Source organism: Protobothrops mucrosquamatus, unplaced genomic scaffold (assembly GCF_001527695.2).
Source record: "Protobothrops mucrosquamatus isolate PMUCROS unplaced genomic scaffold, P.Mucros_1.0 scaffold28, whole genome shotgun sequence".
NCBI classification, from domain to species: Eukaryota; Metazoa; Chordata; class Lepidosauria; order Squamata; family Viperidae; genus Protobothrops; species Protobothrops mucrosquamatus.
In genome coordinates this window covers 2,334,918-2,355,847 of record NW_015386413.1, presented here as the reverse complement: position 1 = coordinate 2,355,847, position 20,930 = coordinate 2,334,918, and the positions used below count along the sequence as shown (strand labels likewise).

Below are 20,930 nucleotides of genomic sequence, written 5' to 3'. Positions count from 1 at the left end.
GGGACAAGACGGGATGTGGCCCTTTCAAAGGGAGCGAATTGAGCGAAAGGGACAAGACGGGATGTGGCCCTTTCAAAGGGAGCAAATTGACTTCAGGAAGTGGAATTTTGGGTTCCACCACGACTGACGAAGTAAAGTTTGTATTTTTGTTGGGTTTTGGTTTCTTTTAGGAACTCAGGAACGCTCACAGCGAACAGCTGATGGGGATCAGGAGAGAAGAAGAGATGGACATGTCGGACGATGACAGCGATGAAAATCCCAGTAATAAGAAGCTGAGGGTGGAGGATTCAGGTAAAATTGGAGTTCCTTCCCTCTTTATTTCCGAAATATACAGGTAGTTCTTGACTTACAGCCACAACTGAGCCCAAAATTGATGTTGCTAAGTGAGACACTCGTTGAGTGAGATTTTGCCCCGTTTTACGACCTTTCTTGCTGCACTGGTTAAGTGAATCGTTGCATTGTTAAGTTAGGAACACGGGTTGTTCAGTAAATCTCCATTGACTTTGCTTGTCAGAAGGTTGCAAAAGGGGATCACGGGACCCCCGGGGGACACTGTGACCGTTGTAAGTGTGAGTCAGTTGCCAAGCATCTGAATTTGGATCCCGTGACCGTGGGGATGGTGCAACGGTCCTAAGTGTGAAAAACGGTCGTGTCAAGCAGATCGTAAGTCACATTTTTCAGTGCCGTTGTAACTTTGAACTGTCACTAAATGAACTGTTGTAAATCGAGGACTATCTTTACTTCCTTCCTTGAACCCTGAGAGATCTGGTCAAATAGGATAGGGGTGACATGATAGCAGTCTTCCAATGTCTAAGAGGCTGTCCCAAAGAAGAGGGAGTCAAGCTATTCTCTAAAGCGCCTGAAGGCAGGACAAGAAGCAACATATGGAAACTCATCAAGGAGAGAAGCAACCTGGATTTAAGGAAAAAAATTCCTGACAATTGGAACAATTAACTGGTGGAACTAGTTGCCTCCAGAAGCTGTGGGTGCTCCATCACTGGAAGTTTTTAAGGAGAGATTGGAGAGCCATTTGTTTGAAATGGTGTAGGGTTTCCTGCCTGAGCAGGGGGTTGGACTAGAAGACCTCCAAGGTCCCTTCCAACTCTTCTCTTCTCTTCTCTTCTCTTCTCTTCTCTTCTCTTCTCTTCTCTTCTCTTCTCTTCACGTTTCCATTCCGTTCCGTTCCGTTCCGTTCCGTTCCGTTCCTTTCCATTCCATTCCATTCCATTCTATTCTATTCTATTCTATTCTATTCTATTCTATTCTATTCTATTCTATTCTATTCTATTCTATTCCTATTCCTATTCCTATTTCCATTCCATTCTATTCTGTTCTATTCTATTCCTTCCATGGTTTTATGGCACAGAATTGTGCAGCAAAATCCATATTTTTAAGAGGAAGAGACTCCCCCTCACGGATAATAACACCTGTGCTGGAAACGGATTATGTTTTCGTAGGTCTGATCTCGCATTTGATGCCATCTTGTTTATGATTCTCGGAGAAAGACCGATAAAAGGATTCCGTGTTCAGAAAATGCCCTCATTGGGGAGGGAAGAAAGATTTGTACGGGTTTATGTTTGTAGCTAATAAAAAAAAGACAATCTAGAAAAAGGACCTGGGGCAGCAGCGTATTGATCTGCGAGCAACTATTTGATGTGGAACCACTCCAGGTGTAATCCTTCCTGTGTTCTTCTATATTCTTCATTGTTTCCCACTTATTCATGCAAGGGGATATGTCAGTAATGAAATTTCGATTTTTTTCCAGCATTGACTGGAAAGGGTTTTCCTGCTTTATTTCCCTCAGCACTGAGGTAATTTCTGTCTCTCTGGTCAGAGCGAAGATACACTCATAGAACATAGAATCATAGAATTGAAAGAGACTGTGCAGGTCTTCTCCTCCTCCTCCTCCTCCTCCTCCTCTTCCTCTTCCTCTTCCTCCTCCTCCTCCTCCTCCTCCTCCTCCTCTTCCTCCTCCTCCTTCTCCTCCTCCTTGCAGACAGTTGGTCATTTGCCTTGAGAGTCCTTGAGGCCACCTGGAGGTTTATCTGTGTCCTCAGGGTCATCTGAGTAGTGCAAATGTGTGTGGAGCCTCCTTGGAACTGCTGAAAGGATGGTGTTGTAGACTGGAGATCGATGAGGTTGTATCCCTCCCCCTCTGTTTAGTTTGGATCTAGATGGCCTCTTGGACCCCCTCTTTCAAACCAGCGGTCCTCTCTGTCCAGAATGTGGACTTTGCTGTCTTCCAAAGAGCGGCCTTTGTCTTTCAAATGCAGATGAAGTGCTGAATCTTCTCCTGATGTTCTTGTTCTCGTACATTGCACCATGAGTTTGTGAAGAGCTTGTTTTGTTTCCCCAATGTACAGAGCCGCACGTGTCTCACTGCGTTGTACTGCATATGCCACACTGCTCAGTTCTTGTTTGGGTGTTCCATCCTTTGGGTGGACAAGCTTCTGCCTTAGTGTATTGTTGGGTTTAAAGTAGGCCTTTATGTTGTGTTGGCAACAGAGGGGGGAGGGATACAACATCATCTATCTCCAGTCTACAACACAGTCCTTTCAGTAGTTCCAAGAAGGCTCCACACCCATTTGAACCGCTCAGGTGACCCTGAGGACACAGCTAAATCTCCAAGTGGCCTCAAGGACTCTCTAAAAGGATGCAAATGACCAGCTGTCTGCAAGGAGTATAAATCCTTCCTTTTCCCACCATCCAGTCAGAACTGAAGAAGCTTCTTGGATGAGAAGCGAAATGTCTTCAAAGGAAAAACGAGAAAGTCCAGATGCCTCTTGAAAAAGCACCTTTGGGATAAGGGACAGGTTATCCATACTTCATAAATCTAGCCAATGCCTCAATTCTCTTGCTACAAGTAATTTCAGCAAGGATTTTGTTTTTCATTCAACAGAGCATAGAAATATAGAGTTTCTTCTTGAGCAACTGGTTGAATATTATTTTCAGTTAAGTCTTCCTATACTCCACTGATTTCACTGGAGGTTTAAAGGCTACTCTTATTTCTAGATCACCGGCACAGAATTTGGAGAAACTTTGAGTTTACTGTATACCCTCTAGAGAGACGGCTGGTCTTCTGATTCTATAATGTGTCACTTAAGGAAGCTAAACACACGGACTGTGCATGAGCAGGAATTAATACAGCTGCATCTCAGGGGGAACCCACAAAAGAATTAGGACTCCTTTGGGATGCATTCAAAAGCCTGCGACACATGGGTTGCACACACACTTCACATACAAAGAAGAAGGACTTCAGTTACAAAGTCACGGATATCATCTTGACTTTTTTGGACACTCTGGAAACTAATCAAGGAGAGAAGCAACCTGGAATTAAGGAGAAACTTCCTAACAGTGAGGACAATTAACCAGTGGAACAACTTGCCTCCAGAAGTTATGGTGCTCCATCACTGGAAGTTTTTAAGAGGAGATTGGACAGTCACTTGTCTGAGATGGTCTAGGGCAGGCAACCTCGGGTCTTTTATGACTCATGGACTTCAACTCCCAGAATTCCAGAGCCAGCTATGCTGACTCAGGAATTCTGGGAGTTGAAGTCCATGAGTCATAAAAGACCCGAGGTTGACTACCCCTGGTCTAGGGTCTCCTACTTGAGCAGGGGGCTGGACTAGAAGACCTCCAATGTCCCTTCCAGCTCTATTCTATTCTATTCATGGATGCCTCTATCCTGGTAAATGTATCTCTCTTTTAAATATCTCCCAAATGCAACTTACAGATGGGCAGATATGAGAGAAAGAACCAGCGGGGTCCTCGGTGCTCTCTGAGCTTGGTGGTTTTTGTGCAGACGTTTCATTACCAAACTAGGTAACATTATCAGCGCTACAAGAGAGTTGGGGGTTTGCCCTTATTCAAGAAAACAACCAAGCTCAGAGTGCACCCACAATTCAGCCCTCAGCTACAAATATTCTCTTTTAGCAGAAATAAGTTTGTCTCTGGGACCATAAGAAAGGCTGAGCGCCAAAGAATGGATGCCTTTGAACTCTGGTGCTGGAGAAGACTCCTGCGAGTCCCCTGGACTGCAAGGCCATCCAACCGGTCAGTCCTAGAGGAGATCAACCCCAACTGCTCTTTAGAAGGCCAGATCCTGAAGTGGAAACTCAAATACTTTGGCCACCTAATGAGAAGGAAGGACTCCCTGGAGAAGAGCCTGATGCTGGGAAAGATGGAGGGCAAGAGAAGAAGGGGACAATGACAGAGAATGAGGTGGCTGGATGGAGTCACTGAAGCAGGAGGCGTGAGCTTCAATGGACTCCAGAAGATGGTAGAGGACAGGAAGGCCTGGAGGAACGTCATCCATGGGGTCGCGATGGGTCGGACACGACTTCGCAATTAACAACAACAACAACAAAGTTTGTCTCTCCCTAATCAGAGCGTGTATGCGTTTATTTATATTTCAGATGAAATATGTCGCCCCTAATTTATTTTGCTTTAGAAATAGAACACTGCACGGACTATTTTGATCGCCTGGAGGCTGAGTAGGTGTGTGCACATTTCCTTGCCTAAAACTGTTTGCTTTACTTTAGGTAATCTGGTTTATAAAAGGAAAAAAAGGGGAGGGTTATAAAAGAAAGTTCATAGAATAGGTTATCTGAAATTCACAGCAGGAGCGCTACCTGGGTGGGGACCGCAGCAGGAGCGACGGGTTTCAACTGGCAGATTAGAAAAAGAGGAGAACAATCTATCGTCCTTTATTATTATTATTATTATTATTATTATTATTATTATTATTATTATTATTATTATTATTATTATTATTATTATTATTATTATTATTATTATTATTATTATTATTATTATTATTATTATTTTGGTCTCCCTGAATATGCAGGCCAATTATTTTCGAAACAATTTCTGGCAAAGAATCGGGGTGGGGGAAAAATATAAATCTGTAATTGTGACAGCTTCTGTTGACAGAAGGACCCAGAAACGGTTGCTAGCTGAGGTACCGCCAGCCCGTGAGGTAGATTAAATAAAAAAAAAAATATGAAAATGAAATTTCTGAGTACTGGAGCATATTCGGAACGCTGAAAAAAATAAAAATAAAATAAAAGCAGCAGCAACGCCCCCGTCCCCTCCGTAAAAAGGTTAGTTCAAATACCATCTTGTGGGTTCTCACTTCCCTGCCTCCTGGCATCGCGCGCCAAGTCCTAAAATGAAAGACGGTGAAGTCATTTCAAGAATTATTGAAGTGCAGCTGTTTGCAGATTGCTAGCCGGAAAGATTTTTCGCCCTTAGGATATATCTGTAATTTCCCGTGTAATGAAACGGTGGTATTGTTACGCCGCTAATGCAGCAAGGCCACCCAGAGGTTCTCTTATGGCAACGGCAGTAAGCAAAAGGCTTTTTAGCGGGAAATGTAGGCTGGTAGTCCTCGTCTTGCAATGATTTGTTTAGGGACCGCTCAGAGTTACAACGAAGGAGAATATTTGCAGCTCAGGGTTGACATGAGGGGTCCTTGGTGCTGTCTGAGCTGGGTGGTTTTCTGGCAGATGTTTCATGGCCCAAACTAGGTAGCATCATCAGTGCTAGAAGGGAGGGGGGTTTGTGGAGAAGAGGAGGAGGAGGAGAAGGAGGAGGAGGACTGTGGGGTCCTTGGTGCTCTCTGAGCTAGAAGGGAGTGGGGTTTGTGGAGACGAGGAGGGGGAGGAGGAGGAGGAGGATGACCAAGGATCTCACAGTTCTTCTTCTTCTTCTTCTTCTTCTTCTTCTTCTTCTTCTTCTTCTTCTTCTTCTTCTTCTTCTTCTTCTTCTTCTTCTTCTTCTTCTTCTTCTTCTTCTTCTTCTTCTTCTTCTTCTTCTTCTTCTTCTTCTTCTTCTTCTTCTTCTTCTTCTTCTCCTCCTCCTCCTCCTCCTCCTCCTCCTACTCCTACTCCTACTCCTACTCCTTCTCCTTCTCCTTCTTCTCCTCCTCCTCCTCCTCCTCTACCACCACCACCAGCAGCAGCACCACCATTATTATTATTATTGATATTTTGTTGTTGTTTCCTCCTCCTCCTCCTGTTGTCGTCTTCTTCTTCTTCTTCTTCTTCTTCTTCTTCTTCTTCTTCTTCTTCTTCTTCTTCTTCTTCTTCTTCTTCTTCTTCTTCTTCTTCTTCTTCTTCTTCTTCTTCTTCTTCGTCTTCAGTAGGCGAAAACGGAGAGAAAAACAGCCGATGATCCAGACTCCTTTTCAGCAGCAATAAGCTCATGTACAAGTAGTTATTTGTGATTTGATTTGAGTATTGAGTTTCAAGCATTCTGCCCTGTCTCATTAGCTCATAGATTTTTTTTTAATCTAATTGGATTAGAGTTAACCAAATTAGATGGTGAATATGTTAAAAAGCATCTCCCTTCTCCAGTCACCCAGCTGGTTTTCATGCCAAAGGTGGGACTAGAACTCCCAGTCTCCTGGTGATTGGCCCAAAGTCACCCAGCTGGCTTTCCTGCCTAAGGCGGGACTAGAACTTCCAGTCTCCTAGTGATTGGGCCAGAGTCACCCAGCTGGCTTTCATGGCTAAGGTAAAATTAGAACTCGCAGTCTTAATCCCTAGACCAAACTGACTCTTATGGCCATCTCACACCAAGTGACTCTGAATATAAGGATTACAATAAAACAATAAACATATAAAAACAATCATTAAAAAACCAGCCAGTATTAAAAGTAGAACCACCGGGTAGAGAGTAGATTAAACACAATGCCTTCTTAAGATATAACAGAATAACAGAGTTGGAAAGGACCTTGGAGGTCATCTAGTCCAACCCCCTGCTCAGGCAGGAGACCCTATACCATTTCAGACCAATGGCTGTCCAGACTCTTCTTAAAAACTTCCAGTGTTGGAGCATCCACAGCTTCTGGAGGCAGGTTGTTCCGCCGATGAATTGTTCTCACTGTCAGGAAGTTTCTCCTTAGTTCTAGGTTGCTTCTCTCCTTGATGAGTTTCCATCTAGTCCCCTGGAACCCCAAGCCCGATAACCAAGAATGTTATGGAACATCAAAACCTATGGAGCTAAGCTCACTTTTAGTGGGTACTATGAGGGCATTGAGGATATAAATTGTTGTGGAGTGCTTTTTCAAGGTTTCTTTCCCTCAGGAGGAAGTATCTCAGCAATGTCCTCAGGTAAGAGAAATCATAAGGGACTGCTGAGTTATTGTACAAAGAACTAGCGTTTAGAGCCATACATCCATTTTTAATATTTTTCCCCTTGTCTCTTGATTTCTGAAAGTTGTTTGAACTTTTTTTTCATATTCTGGGCTGGATTCCTTGCATTGGATTGGATTGGATTTTTTTTTTTTTGGTGCCTACATCCCAACTGCAAAAACCTCCCTGATAAACATGGTCAAAGTTCTCATCATACTGCACTGTCATTTTTATTTGCTTTATTTATTATTAAATCTGTTTGCATACTTCTTGAGTAGGAATTACAGGAGTAACATAGAACTAAGGAGCTAATTTCTACCGATACATATCCGTAAGCTTTCCTACAACACTAACTCAAAATACGAATCCATGTATGGACAAGATATATTTTCATTTACTTATATTTATTTATTAAATGTTTACGCCTGGTCAAAACAATTGGATTTTTCTTCTTAGGTACAGTAGCCATAAAAATATTGGATTGGCATTCTGTCACGGAACCTTGATTTCTGGGAGTTTGCAATTCACTGTGTGTGTGTGTGTGTGTGTGTGTGTGTGTGTGTGTGTTATAATGGTCAATCCTGCATTCTTTCTCTCTTTTCTCCTGTTTCATAAAATATGGGCAGGGTAAAGTGGAATTCAGTTTCACTTTAGCTAATTCCTGACTTGCTGTATACAAACCAAGAGTCGTGGTGTAAAAGACATCCAGTGCCTTCATGGAGGCGTCAATGAAACTGAGGTTCATTTGTTTACTTGACTAACTCATACAAGTCAGTCAAGCATTCATCTTGCTTTTTTTTTTTATTCTTTTGGTTTAATTATTACATCCAGTGGAAGAAAGGAAAGTGCTAGATTTGGTCCATTGCTCATTAAGAGAGATGGCACTTCCAGTAATCCATGAAAAAGAAAAAGGTAGCTTGATGTAGACGATTACAACAATGGTAGGCTGAGAAGTAATGCCTAATTTTCTAAAAGGAAATTTTTAAGCGAGTAGCTGTTGTATGTGAAGAATCAGGACCACACGTTAAATTCCAGTCAAGATGATCCATTGCTCGTGCCTAGACACAAGAATCTAGTCAATGAAGGGTCAGCACTAAATTGCCACTTGATAAGACTCAACAGAATCCAAGAGGGGTTGAACTGGGACCATTTGTGGGAACGTAATGATTCCAGGCTGATTCCTCTTTTGACTCCGACCCCAGGCTTTATCTTCTCTTCTCCTACAGTAGTCAACACCAGGAACTCTAAATGTGGAATTAGTTTTCCACATTTAGGGTTGACTTTGGCATTGAAAATATCTGGGTCAACTTTGGTATGATCAGAGATGGAGAATGCTGTTCAGTTTATGCTTCTAGACTTCTCGATAGCTTTCAAGACCAAATGGTCGGAGATTTGTTCATTTGTATTTCCGTGCTCACCTGGATGACCATTTACAAAAGAGGGTCAGAAGCAAATGCATAACGTATTGATGTCTCTCTGGATTTTATCTAATTCCCCATGTTTTATATATGGCATTTGAGCATCTGCTGCTTATTATATCTTATATGCATGGTATCCAGTTCTGTTCCTTTTTTTTTTAAATTCAATCTAGATGATGCAAGAAAATTGCTACACCAGGATAACGGAATGGAAGCTAATATATTGAAATTCAATCCGGGCAAAATTGTCCTTGGAAAATTTCCCAAGCTAATTTGAATCAATCAAGAGCTGTGTGGCCCCTATGGGTTTAGGATCCTAGCTTTACGATGCTTATGGGATTGATTTTCTCAAAATAAGCATCGGCTTCCTATTACTGTAGCCATTCAAAGATAACCTTGCTATAGCAAACCATATCTTGGCAACATCCTTCTGAGTTATTTGAAAACTAGTAGAAATTCTGATTTTCATAACTTGAGAATGTTCTACTTCACTGTATGGGCTCCCTGGCTGAAGGACTTTTCAGTTGAAGCTTTCCACTGCTTTCTTTAGAAAGACACTGTCATTATGATATATAATTTCAATCTGTGGTTATTATCAACGAGCCCTTTTTTAATCTTTTTTTTTTTTGCAAGCCTTTAATTCTGCAGGGTATTGGTTCATTTTTCTTATCATTGCTTTTTAATCTCTGTACTTTAAAAATCTTACAGGGTGCATCCTTTAACACTTCCTGTTTTGAGTCTGGCAAATCTGCAGCCTTCCAGATGTTACTCAGCTGCTCCTCTCCTGACAAGTTGGGTCCACAGTGATGGATGGTAGCAGATGTAGTTTAGCCGCAGGGATGTACAAAACCTACTGTTCCGGGCACAAATGTTGCGCAGAATTTCACTACGGTCCACTTCTTCTCTAGACCAAGCAAATCCATATAAACAGAGGCGTAGAATCAAAATCACGTGATGCCTTAGTACCGCTTTATAAAGCCTTGGTAAGACCACACCGGGATTATGCTGCATCCAGTTTTGCTCACCACATTACAGAAAAGATGTTGAGATTTTGGAAAAAGTGCAGAGAAGAGCAGCTAGGATGATTAAAGGCCTGGAGACAAAAACATATGAAGAACGGTTACAAGAATTGGGTTTGATTAGTCTAGAGAAAAGAGGTAGGGGTGACATGATAGCAGTCTTCCAATATCTAAGGGGCTGCCAAAAAGAAGAGGGGGTCAACTTATTCTCCAAAGCCCCTGAAGGCAGGACAAGAAACAACGGGTGGAAACTAATCAAGGAGAGAAGCAACCTGGAACTAAGGAGAAACTTCCTAACAGTGAGGACAATTAACCAGTGGAACAGCTTCCCTCCAGAAGTTGTAGGTGCTCCATCACTGGAGATTTTTAAGAAGAGGCTAGAAGGTCACTTATCTGAAATGGTATGGGGTTTCCTGCTTGAGCAGGTAGTTGGACTAGAAGACCTCCAAGGTCCCATCCAGCTCTACTCTATTCTAATTCCATCTGAAGGAGGGATCTGAATCTTACAGAATAACTGTATTACCTTGGACCAAAGGAGAAATGGCCAACAACAGCACAAATATAATTAAAATTAAGAGGCAGAGCCCAGAGCTAAGCATTCTTTATATTTATGTGATCATAATCCACCCAAGCAATAAAGTTTTTTCATTGTCTCCTCTCTTCAGCATATCAAAGGCCAAGATCCGATTCATTCAATTTATCACAGCACTGAAAGTTTTATTAATGTTCTGGATCTTTTTTTTTAAAAAAAGAGAATTGAAAGAAAGAAATAGAACTTTCGAGAGGATATATTTAATGAAGGTTTTTGCAAAAAAAATAAATAACTAGCTAACTGCAAACTGTTTTGCAATGCCTGTGATGCCACGATGCCTTTGAACTGCCAGAAATGCTATTATCTAGATTACGGTTTATTATGTTTTCTGGTTTTTCATCTTGATAAGTTTTAATGCAGGATCATTACATATGAGAATAGATTTAATCCTGTTCTTAGCAGGCTTTAAGGACACCAAAGGGATTATTTATATAATAAGATGCAAGGTTGCTATGGAAAACTCTATAGCAACCTAACATCTTCACAAAAGCAAGCAGCCACTTGTGACAGCAATCTAAATTTACATTTATTTTAGTGTCATTTTTATCGACGCGCAAGTCTCTCATCTTGACAAGATGATAAAATATGTTTAGGGGGTTCGGGCCTGAGCAAAATTTATAGTCAAGCCCCAGAATTAAAACAGTTCTTTAAAAATATTGAACAACAATGGTGGGGTGGTCTTGCCTTTACAGAATAGCATTTCAGAAAGAAGATATATTTGCCTTCCGTTATAATAATAACCACATTTTTTATTATTTTCTTTGAGAGTGGGGAGGGTAACATTAATTTAACTTACCTGCCATAAATAAAAATAAAATCATGGATTTGGGAGAATTAAAGGGAGCTAGCAATGAAGATGGCACACTGTCTGAATACTTTATCAATAACACCAGAAGGCTGTGGAATTAGAGTACAAGAAAAGACACATTCTGATAGACAAAATCCATTAGCTTGGACCTATTTTAAAATATCTGTCTCCTTTTTGATATAATGGTGAGCTCTGGAACTACATTTGGCTTATTGTTGTAGAACTGTAGAAATGTCTCCAGAGGGAACAGTCCAAAATCTTTGGTTTCCAATTAAAATTCCTTGCTTGTTTGGCCCGAGAATGTATTGGAAAATAACATTTATAGTTTGGGTGGCATGTTTAGCCTCAAGTAGAGAGCGTGTCTGTATGAGTGTGTGAAATTTCCCACGTGGTCTTTGAAAATAGTCAATAGCCACGCCAAATTTCAAGGCTTGATTTTAAAACAAGTGTTACGCTTTTAACACGGTTTCCCCCCTGCTTCATGGCAAAACAGAGGAACAAAGAGATGTTGTTATTTCCAATATTTGAAATTGAAGCTTAAGAAAAATCATATGCTTGCAGATATCTAATGGGTGTTAATTGCTAGTGGGGAGGTGTTTTAATTTTTCTGTTTCTTTGGTGGCTTTTGGATTCTCTCTTTTGAATGGTGTGTAGATGCTGTTTTTCTCTCTGTGCCTGTTGATGGGCAGTTTGTCTTTCTATCATCCCATCAAGCATCCTTTTTCATGCTTCCTATTAGCACAATCCCACATTCCTCTGTCTCACTCAGTTCTAAGCAGTTTCCACATCATCCTTCCTTATCCCAAAGGTGCTTTTTCACAAGGCAACTGGACTTTCTTGTTTTTCTTTGAAGACGTTTCGCTTCTTATCCAAGAAGCTTCTTCAGCTCTGACCGGATGGTTGAGGAATGGAAGGATTTATACTCCTTGCAGACAGCTGGATGTTAGTACTCTTTTGAAATCCTTCCATTCCTCACCATCCCGTCAGAGCTGAAGAAGCTTCTTGGATGAGAAGCGAAACATCTTCAAAGAAAAACAAGAAAGTCTAGTTCCCTCCTGAAAAAGCACCTTTGGGACCACCACAACCTGGATGACGGAGAATCTCCATAGACATCATCCTTCCTTGCATCTATTTTTCAATTTTTTTAGGTGAATGATCTACTCATGCTTTTTTTTTCCATGCAGAATTCCTACCAACTCTTTATATTTGATATCCTATTGTCATTCTTCTTTCTTTCACCTATTTCCTTTTCTTTCAGTTTTTTCTATGAGTCACTCATATCATCATCATCATCATCATCATCATCATCATCATCATCATCATAATACAAAATGTCATTCAGGATGCTTTAGCACTCCATATCCTTTTCCCGGTCTTTCAATATCACCAACCAAATCAATTACGTTTCTAAATGCATATTTATTTATGAATCCAAACTGACTTTGGGAATCTGGTGCAAACACATCTAACGTTAGCAACACAATCCACAAGCTTTCTAAAGTATGCCACTAAAAAAAAGCACTGTCTCACAAAAATGGCGCAAGAACAAATTGTTGTGTTTGGTAAAAACTCTCTACAGTATCCAGAAGAAAGCCTGAATAAAATATTAAGGCCGAGAACCAAAGACTTAACATCGGTTGCCCAAGGATCATTTGTGATTTTTTTTTCAAAGAGTAACGTCTCGAATTCCCAATTTTATAAAGGGAATCATTTTGGAAACTGAGGTAATGTTTCTTAAGCAGTTGAGATTTATAACTGGAGGAAATGGCAGTCAAAGAGAAAAGTTTAAATTCACAAGGTCTCTCTAAGGCAGGGGTCTTCAAACTTGGCCTTTTTATGACTTGTGGACTTCAACTCCTAGAATTCCTCAGCCAGGCACACTGGCTGAGGAATTCTGGGAGTTGAAGTCCACAAATCATAAAAGGGTCATAGTTCCCTCACACTGGCTGAGGAATTCTGGGAGTTGGTCCACAAGTCATAAAAGGGTCATAGTTCCCTCACGCTGGCTGAGGAATTCTGGGAGTTGAAGTCCACAAGTCATCAAAGGGCCAAGTTGCTCTAAGGCAATGTTGCTCAACTTTGGCAACTTTAAACGAGTGGATTTGGCTGGGGAATTTTGGGAGTTGAAGTCCACCCATCTTAAAGTTGTCAAGGTTGAGAAACACCTTGACAACTAGCCTGGAGAAACTCAGTTCTGATGGGGAGAGAGATTTTTTTTCTTCAATCCAAGCTCCTTAAGAAGATTTTCCTCATAGTTGGTGATTTATGGCTGGAAGACAACAGAAACATAATAATTTAAGCAAAATACACTGTAGGCATTTTTTCTCCCACATTCTTCATTATTAATCACCTCATGAGATGGCCCCAAACAGCTCCATTTCTCCTCTGAAGAGCGGCAAAGCACTTTACATTTGATTAATGGCACTTGAGGAGTTGAGGAAAATTTTCCTGCAATTTCTGAATGAGAATAAAACATCGCCCACTGATGAATTAACCTTTTAAACGAAAATGTTTCTTAAAAAAAAAAAATACAAAAAACTCACGCCTGAAGTGTGGGGAAATTTTCTGGACTCTTTTTCGCCGTCTCCCTCTTTATCTCCCTCTGTCATTTAGCACATCACTGAAGATGATATTAATTACGACTACTGTTTCCATACTTTGCAAAATGTCTTGTTGAGCAGTTTTACCTCGCCAGATGTCTAGTGCTCTCCAAGTGTAACTCCAAGAAAGCAATCAAACCACTGAAGAAGAAACAAAAGGAAAAAAAGAAAAGAAGAGGGGAGCAGTTGTATTTTAGAGAGAATGGAATTACAGCTTTTTTTGGGGGGGGGGATATTAGTAGCTCGGGATGGTAGTTAGGCTGTTGAGTTGATCTCTGAGCTTGGCGATTTGGCTGCAGACATTTCGTCTCCATTCGGGAGGGACGGACATCTTGAGTGTGCTTTGACTTGTGCTCGTCTGTAAGAGCACTGGCCTTTAAATACCTTTTTGTGTGATGTGTAAATCGGTGTGGGTGTTATTTGTCTGGATGTTTTTGAGTCACGGTCTGGTTTTGGGCTGTTTGATTGGCTGGTTGTTGTTGCTGGGCCATGCGGTCCTTAGTGTTATAAGTATCGTCTGTGTGATGAAAATAGTGTTTGTTTATTCGTTGGGTTGCCTCTGCGCCATGGTCTGGTTTCGCTTTGTTTGTTTGGCTGGCTGTTGTCGGGACGTGGTCTGGTTTCTTGTGGGGGTTGTGATTTTTTGCTGTGCGGTGGGGTGCCTGTTTGTTTGTTTTAAATGCTGCCTTCAGGAGATAGATAAATAGATAGATAGATAGATAGATAGATAGATAGATAGATAGATAGATAGATAGAGAGAGAGAGAGAGAGAGAGAGAGAGAGAGAGAGAGAGAGAGAGAGAGAGAGAGAGAGAGAGAGAGAGAGAGATTTGAATCCCACCACTGAATAGATAGATAGATAGATAGATAGATAGATAGATAGATAGATAGATAGATAGAGAGAGAGAGACAGACAGACAGACAGACAGACAGACAGACAGACAGACAGACAGACAGACAGATGAGAGGGAGAGAGAAATAACCTTTATTGACATTTTTTACTAATGGCACACATTAAAAATGAAATTTAGTTGCTTGCTCTCAAAGTGTACCCGTACATAACACACATTTAAACATACTATATACAACATATGATAGACCTACAGCCTTACATATAAGCAACATATAAATATTAATCACTGTCCATCTTGGATACATAACGGAAGGAGGAAGCTTGAGAGTTCACAAGGTTAATACTGTATGGAACAAAACTGTGATTGAATCTGGATGTTCTGCTTTGGATACCACGAAGCCCCCCCCTCCCAGAAGGTAACAAGGAAAACAGGTGATGAAGAGGATGTGTCGTGTCCCAGACAATCTTGCATGCCATGTCCTGGATGGGAGGGAGGGAGCTGCCAATGATCTTTTCTGCTGTCCTCACCACTCTCTGCACCGCCTTCCTGTCTGAAGCAGGGATGCTTCCAAACCAGACTGTGATGTGGTATGACAGGATGCTCTCGATCGTCTCTGTGTAGAAAGTGGTGAGGACAGGGGAAGGAAGATGTGCTTTTCTCATGCGACGTAGTAAATGCAGGCGCTGCTGTGCCCGCTTCACCAGTGTCTCACTGTTGAGTGACCAAGCCAGCCTACTTGTTAACTGCACACCCAGGTAACCATCTCCACAGGTGAATCATTAATGGATAGAGGAGTGTGGCTGTGTCTGCCTTTTCTGAATATAAATGTGTATTGCAAGCTTATGCTCTCTACAAGAATCTGAACTACTAACAGTCAAAGCAAATTAGCGGTAGAGAAGAGTCAATGGAATTCAAGCTGGGCTGGACTCAGGTCTCTCACAGGTGTGAAGGAACTCAAGAAGGAACTCCATGACGCGTTTGACCCCTCCCTCCCCGGGGCTCAGCCTGGTCATTTCCTACAAGTTCTTCCCACATACTATTAGAGTTGCCATGGAGACTCAGGAGATCAGAAAGTGTTTAATTTCATGTGGGGTGGATTTGGCCTTGAAGCTACGTACAACAATAGAATTAACCATTCAGGAAAAAAAATAGATTTGATTTAATGGGTTTAGCTTTACGATTTGTTCAGACATTTCAGAATGCATTAATGAATTTTTTTGTTTGAAAGCCTTTTCTTTGTATGACAATACTTCCATATAACGTTTCCATCTGAATAGGATATTCCTGGTCCATTGTTGGATATTATACAGTACAAGTACTTATCTTTGAGCTTTAGACTAATTGGTTCTTGTGGCACCATGTTGCCTGACATTATGACACAGAGTCCTTTGTTGAGATTGCTATTTATGTCGCCTCTGTAGTCACTTCAAATATTTATCAGTTTTGGATTCTGACTGTTTCTCTTTCTTTCTTTCTTTCTTTCTTTCTTTCTTCATTCCTCCCTCCCTCCCTCTCTCCCTCCCTCTTTCTTTCTTTCTTTCTTTCTTTCTTTCTTTCTTTCTTTCTTCCTTTTTCTCTTTCTTTCTTTCTTTTTCTTCCTTCCTTCCTTCCTTCTTTCTTCCTTCCTTCCTTCCTTCCTTTTTCTTTCTTTCTTTCTTTTTCTTCCTTCCTTCCTTCCTTCCTTTCTTTCTTCCTTCCTTTCTTTCTTTTTTCTTCCTTCTTTCTTTTTTCCTTCCTCCCTCCTTCCCTCTTTCTTTCTTTCTTTCTTTCTTTCTTTTTCTTCCTTCCTTCCTTCTTTCTTCCTTCCTTCCTTCCTTCCTTCCTTTTTCTTTCTTTCTTTCTTTCTTTTTCTTCCTTCCTTCTTTCTTTCTTTCTTTCTTTCTTTCTTTCTTCCTTCCTCCCTCCCTCTTTCTTTCTTTCTTTCTTTCTTTCTTTTTTCTTTCTTTCTTTCTTCCTTTTTCTTTCTTTCTTTCTTTCTTTCTTTCTTTTTCTTTCCCTGCTGTGTCTTGATAGCCTTTTCTTGGCTAAGTCTTAATCTTTAGCCTAATTCAAACTTGACATTTGCAAATATTGGTTTGCTATTGTTCAGATAATCCTTTTAATCGGCTCTTGGACAGGTGAATGAGCGGATGGCCATTGTGAATGAAAGATTAATCTGCACGACCTCTTTGTCACGGGTTTTTCAGTGACACAGTTGGGGGGGCGGTGGTTGAAGCAAAGCATCCAGGGATTTCGAGTGTACGATAGATGTGTTTATTGATTTAGTGTATGGCATCCGCAGAGATCATGGAATCACAGATATCTAGTTCAAACAAACCATGAGCAAATATATATATATATATATATATATATATATATATATATATATATATATATATATATATATATATATATATATATATATATATATATATATTTATATATACAGTCATACATTGGGTTCTCATTTAAATGATCTTAAAGCCATCTGAATGTATTGTCTAGCTCAGCTCTACTCTTTGATTAGGTGTAAGTGAGCCCATACCTGCCACTTAAAATATGAGATAATCTACATGGCATATTCTTTCGGGCAAAGGAATCTTTGTAGCTTGTTAGAGATGAAGAACGGGCTGTGAATTTAGAACTGTTTAATTCTCTCTCTTCCATCAACCTCAATTCTCCCGGGATGAGGATACAGCTTCCAAATTCACATTTCAATGGAGTGGTAAATTCTTGTCACTCTCTCCTATCCTCTGGCGGGGAGAACTGATATTTAGAGACAGAAAGGGAGCCTGCTTTCCATCATTTAACTTTTTACCAGCCCCTCCTTAAAGCTGAGACCCATTCAGTAGCAAACCTAGATCATATATTCTAAAGACGGAAACCCGTTTTATTTCACAAATCATTCCCCACCATCCCGTCAGAGCTAAAGAAGCTTCTGTGACGAGCAGGGAAACGTCTTCAAAGAAAACACTGGAAGTTTTTAAGAAGAGACTGGACAGCCATTTGTCTGAAATGGTGTAAGGTTTCCTGCCTGAGCAGGGGGTTGGACTAGATCAGGGCTTTTCAACCTTTTCACCCATTGTACCACTTTTAGGATATGGCAACATCCGAGTACCACCAGTCGCCTAGCAAGGGGTCAAAAATTTGATGACCCATAAAAAAAAGGAAAAAAGTGATAAAGTACAGGTAGTCCTCGACTTACAACAGTTCGCTTAGTGACTGTTCGAAGTTACAATGGCACTGAAAAAAGTGCCCCCCAAGCCACAGCCGAGCAAGACAGCTGCCTGCCCGCCCGGTGGCGCTCTTCCTCCTGTCCGAGGTTTTCATTGTTGTGAGCATTTCTGTTGAGGATTGGCAGCGGGGGTGGGATGGAGGGTGTTTGGTTTTTATTCCCCCCGTCTGCTGGGTGGTTGCAGCAGGTTTTAGTTACTTCACATGACCCTGGGACACTGTGACCGTCATAAATATGAATCAGTTGCCAAGCATCTGAATGTAAATCACAAGACCCTGGAGAGGCTGCAACATTCCAGCTGATCGGTGCTTCTTCTGGGCTTAGCAGAAGCGCCAGGATCAGCGCCGAGCTCCAGCTGGAGCCTGGCGCTGATCCTGGCGCTGATCCTGGCGCTTCCGCTGAGCCCCGACAGCCCTGCAGCTCCAGCCATCTCTCGTTCAGGCTTGTGCGGTGCTGCCACCGGTTCAGCTCATTCCCCTCCCCTGCTACCACTTTTCTAGGATGGTCGCGTACCACCTGCCAGGTGCCAATGTACCACAGGTGGTACCTGTACCACTGGTTGAAAAGCCCTGTTCTAAAGGAACAATCGACTCTTACGAAAGTCAGTTGTTTTTTTTAAAGTTCCCACTGTTGGAAATGAAATAATTGTAATCTCTTACCATGGTCTTATGGCAGAGTATGCCGTGTGACAATTATAGCACGAAGAGTGGAATAAATAATGTGCCTTTGATTACAAACGCTCAAAGGGTTGGTTGAGACGATGCATTCAGTTACGGCTTCTTGATAAAGGATGTGATTTTGGTTATGATCCCGGATTAAACTTGGGAAAATATTTGCTCAGCTAAAGCTTGTGGCAGGCAGATCGAGGAAACAAATGGAAAAGTTTGCAAGTTGTAGTTGTCTTTCTACCATGCTGGAAGAGAAGACATTTTTCATCCCTATCTATATTTATGCCAAAATAATTTATTTAAATAGGGCTGCCTTACAGTCTCCCGCCTTTTGCGAACACAAACTCCAGCCTACACCGCAGACGGGCGCAATTCATTTGCTAAATGTAATTTTCATCTCTGCATACTAATCGATTTTTCCACAAACACCTGCTATCCGTCACGATAATAAAACTGCCATTTTAAATTGAAAAAGGAGCCAAACGAAGCTTCCATAGGAAATGACTTAAGTGCCTTTCAATGCGACTTAATGCGGTAATGCTTCTGTGGTGCCAACATTTTCCCAGCCCTTTGCAATTTATATGTTTTTATTCTGTTCCGCCGTTGTCGTTTCAATGGAACTCAAAAGACAGAGACTAACGTTGGTGGGCAAGTTTTCGCTTTGGGTTTTTAAGTCTTAGAGTCAGATGGGCAATGTTTAAAAAATAATATAAGCAGGGCAGGAGATTGGAGCTAGGAGATCTGCCTAATATCTATCGTGCCAATATACCATTAAAGTTGCTGGATTCCAACGAACAAATCTGTGGATGATGGAGGATCTGAAAGTCAGGAACATTTCAGACTTTCAATACAGGAGAAAATTCATAGGTCAGAGTTGAACTGTGGAGTACTTGGTGCTCTCTGAGCTTGGTTGCTTGGCCCAATGGTAGTGCAAGATGGATCTTGGAGTCCTAGTGGACAATCGCTTAAATAGGAGCCAGCCGTGCGCTGCAGCTGCCAAAAAAGCCAATGCAATCCTAGGATGCATTAACAGAAGGCTAGAATCAAGATCATGTGAAGTGTTAATACCACTTTACAACGCCTTGGTAAGGCCACACTTGGAATACGGCATCCAGTTTTGGTCGCCACAATATAAAAAAGATGTGGAGACTCTAGAAAGAGTGCAGAGAAGAGCAACAAAGAGGATTAGAGGACTGGAGGCTAAAACATATAAGGAACAGTTGCAGGAATTGGGTATGTCTAGTTTAATGAAGAGAAGGACGAGGGGGGACATGATAGTCGTCTTCCAGTATCTCAGGGGCTGCCCCAAAGAAGAGGGAGTCAAGCTATTCTCCAAAGCGCCTGAAGGCAGGACAAGAAGCAACAGATGGAAACTAATTAAGTAGAGAAGCAATCTAGAATTAAGGAGAATTTTCCTGACAGTGAGTACAATTAATCAGTGGAACAACCTGCCTCCAGAAGTTGTGGGTGCTCCATCACTGGAGGTTTTTAAGAAGAGATAGGATAACCATTTGTCTGAAATGGTATAGGGCAGTGGTTCTCAACCTGTGGGTCGGGACCCCATTTGGGGTCGATCGACCATTTCACGGGGGTCGCCAAGCTGTCCGCCATTTTTTTTGTTCGCTATTTTTTTTGTCCGCCATTTTCCCCCCTTTTCCAGCGGGTGCCTTACCTCACTTGGGCTGGGCCAGCTGGTGGTCAGCCTGCTCTGTCTCTGCCGCTTGCCAGCTACGCCTCGGCCGGCGCAGGGGGCGGAACCACGCATGCGCGGCGCTCCCGGGCAGGGAAACTCCTCGACTTATGATCAGTTGGGTAGTCCTCGACTTACGACCGGTTTAGCCCTCAACTTACGACCGGTTTAGTCCTCGACTTACGACCGGTTTAGTCCTCGACTTACGACCGGTTGGGGTCGCAGCATTAAAAAGGTTGAGAACCACTGGTATAGGGTTTCCTACCCGAGCAAGGGGTTGGACTAGAAGACCTCCCGGGTCCCTTCCAATTCTGTTATTCTGTTATATTTTGTTTTCTTGCAGATGTTTTATTACCCAGTTAGGTAACATCATCAGTGCTAGAAGGGAGTTGGGTTCACCCTTATAGTATATACGGTGGCTTGCCTACTTGGTGTTGGTGGGAATGTGCACACTAGTTCCTTGATTCGGCTTGTTTACTGTTGAATGTTTGTCTGAGTTGGTAGTTCCTTGACTGGAATATTGTTTATTGTTAGTTAAGTATTAATACTGGTATTAATCTCTACTTATCTGGGTGTTAACTGCTGCCGTGAGAGTCCTTAAAATACCAGATCCACAATTAGGCAGTAAACAACAACCAAATGAAGTTATATTTTTGTGTTATTTATACAGTTTATACCAGGGGTAGGCCACCTTGGCTCTTTTATGACTGGTGGACTTCAACTCCCAGAATTCCAGCTGTACATCTCCACCCCAGGCCACCCCAACGATGCCCTTGACGTGATGACCCGTTGCCTGGAGGCCGTACGGGTCTGGATGGGGAGGAACAGACTCAGACTCAACCCTTCCAAGACCGAGTGGCTGTGGTTGCCGGCGCCCCGGCATAGTCAGCTGACTCCATCGCTGACTATAGGGGGCGAGACTCTGGCCCCCT

At 41.8% G+C, this 20,930-nt stretch overlaps 1 protein-coding gene across 2 annotated transcripts in view; it reads left to right on the top strand.

Moving 5' to 3' along the window:
• The window catches only part of ENOX1 (ecto-NOX disulfide-thiol exchanger 1), a 136,916-nt gene that overhangs the window by 75,079 nt on the left and 40,907 nt on the right, over positions 1-20,930 (top strand). For both annotated transcript variants that reach the window (XM_029283161.1, XM_029283160.1), the window contains one exon: positions 171-291. In XM_029283161.1, coding sequence (XP_029138994.1) covers positions 171-291 — 121 coding nt within the window. The remainder of the gene's footprint in view (positions 1-170; positions 292-20,930) is intronic.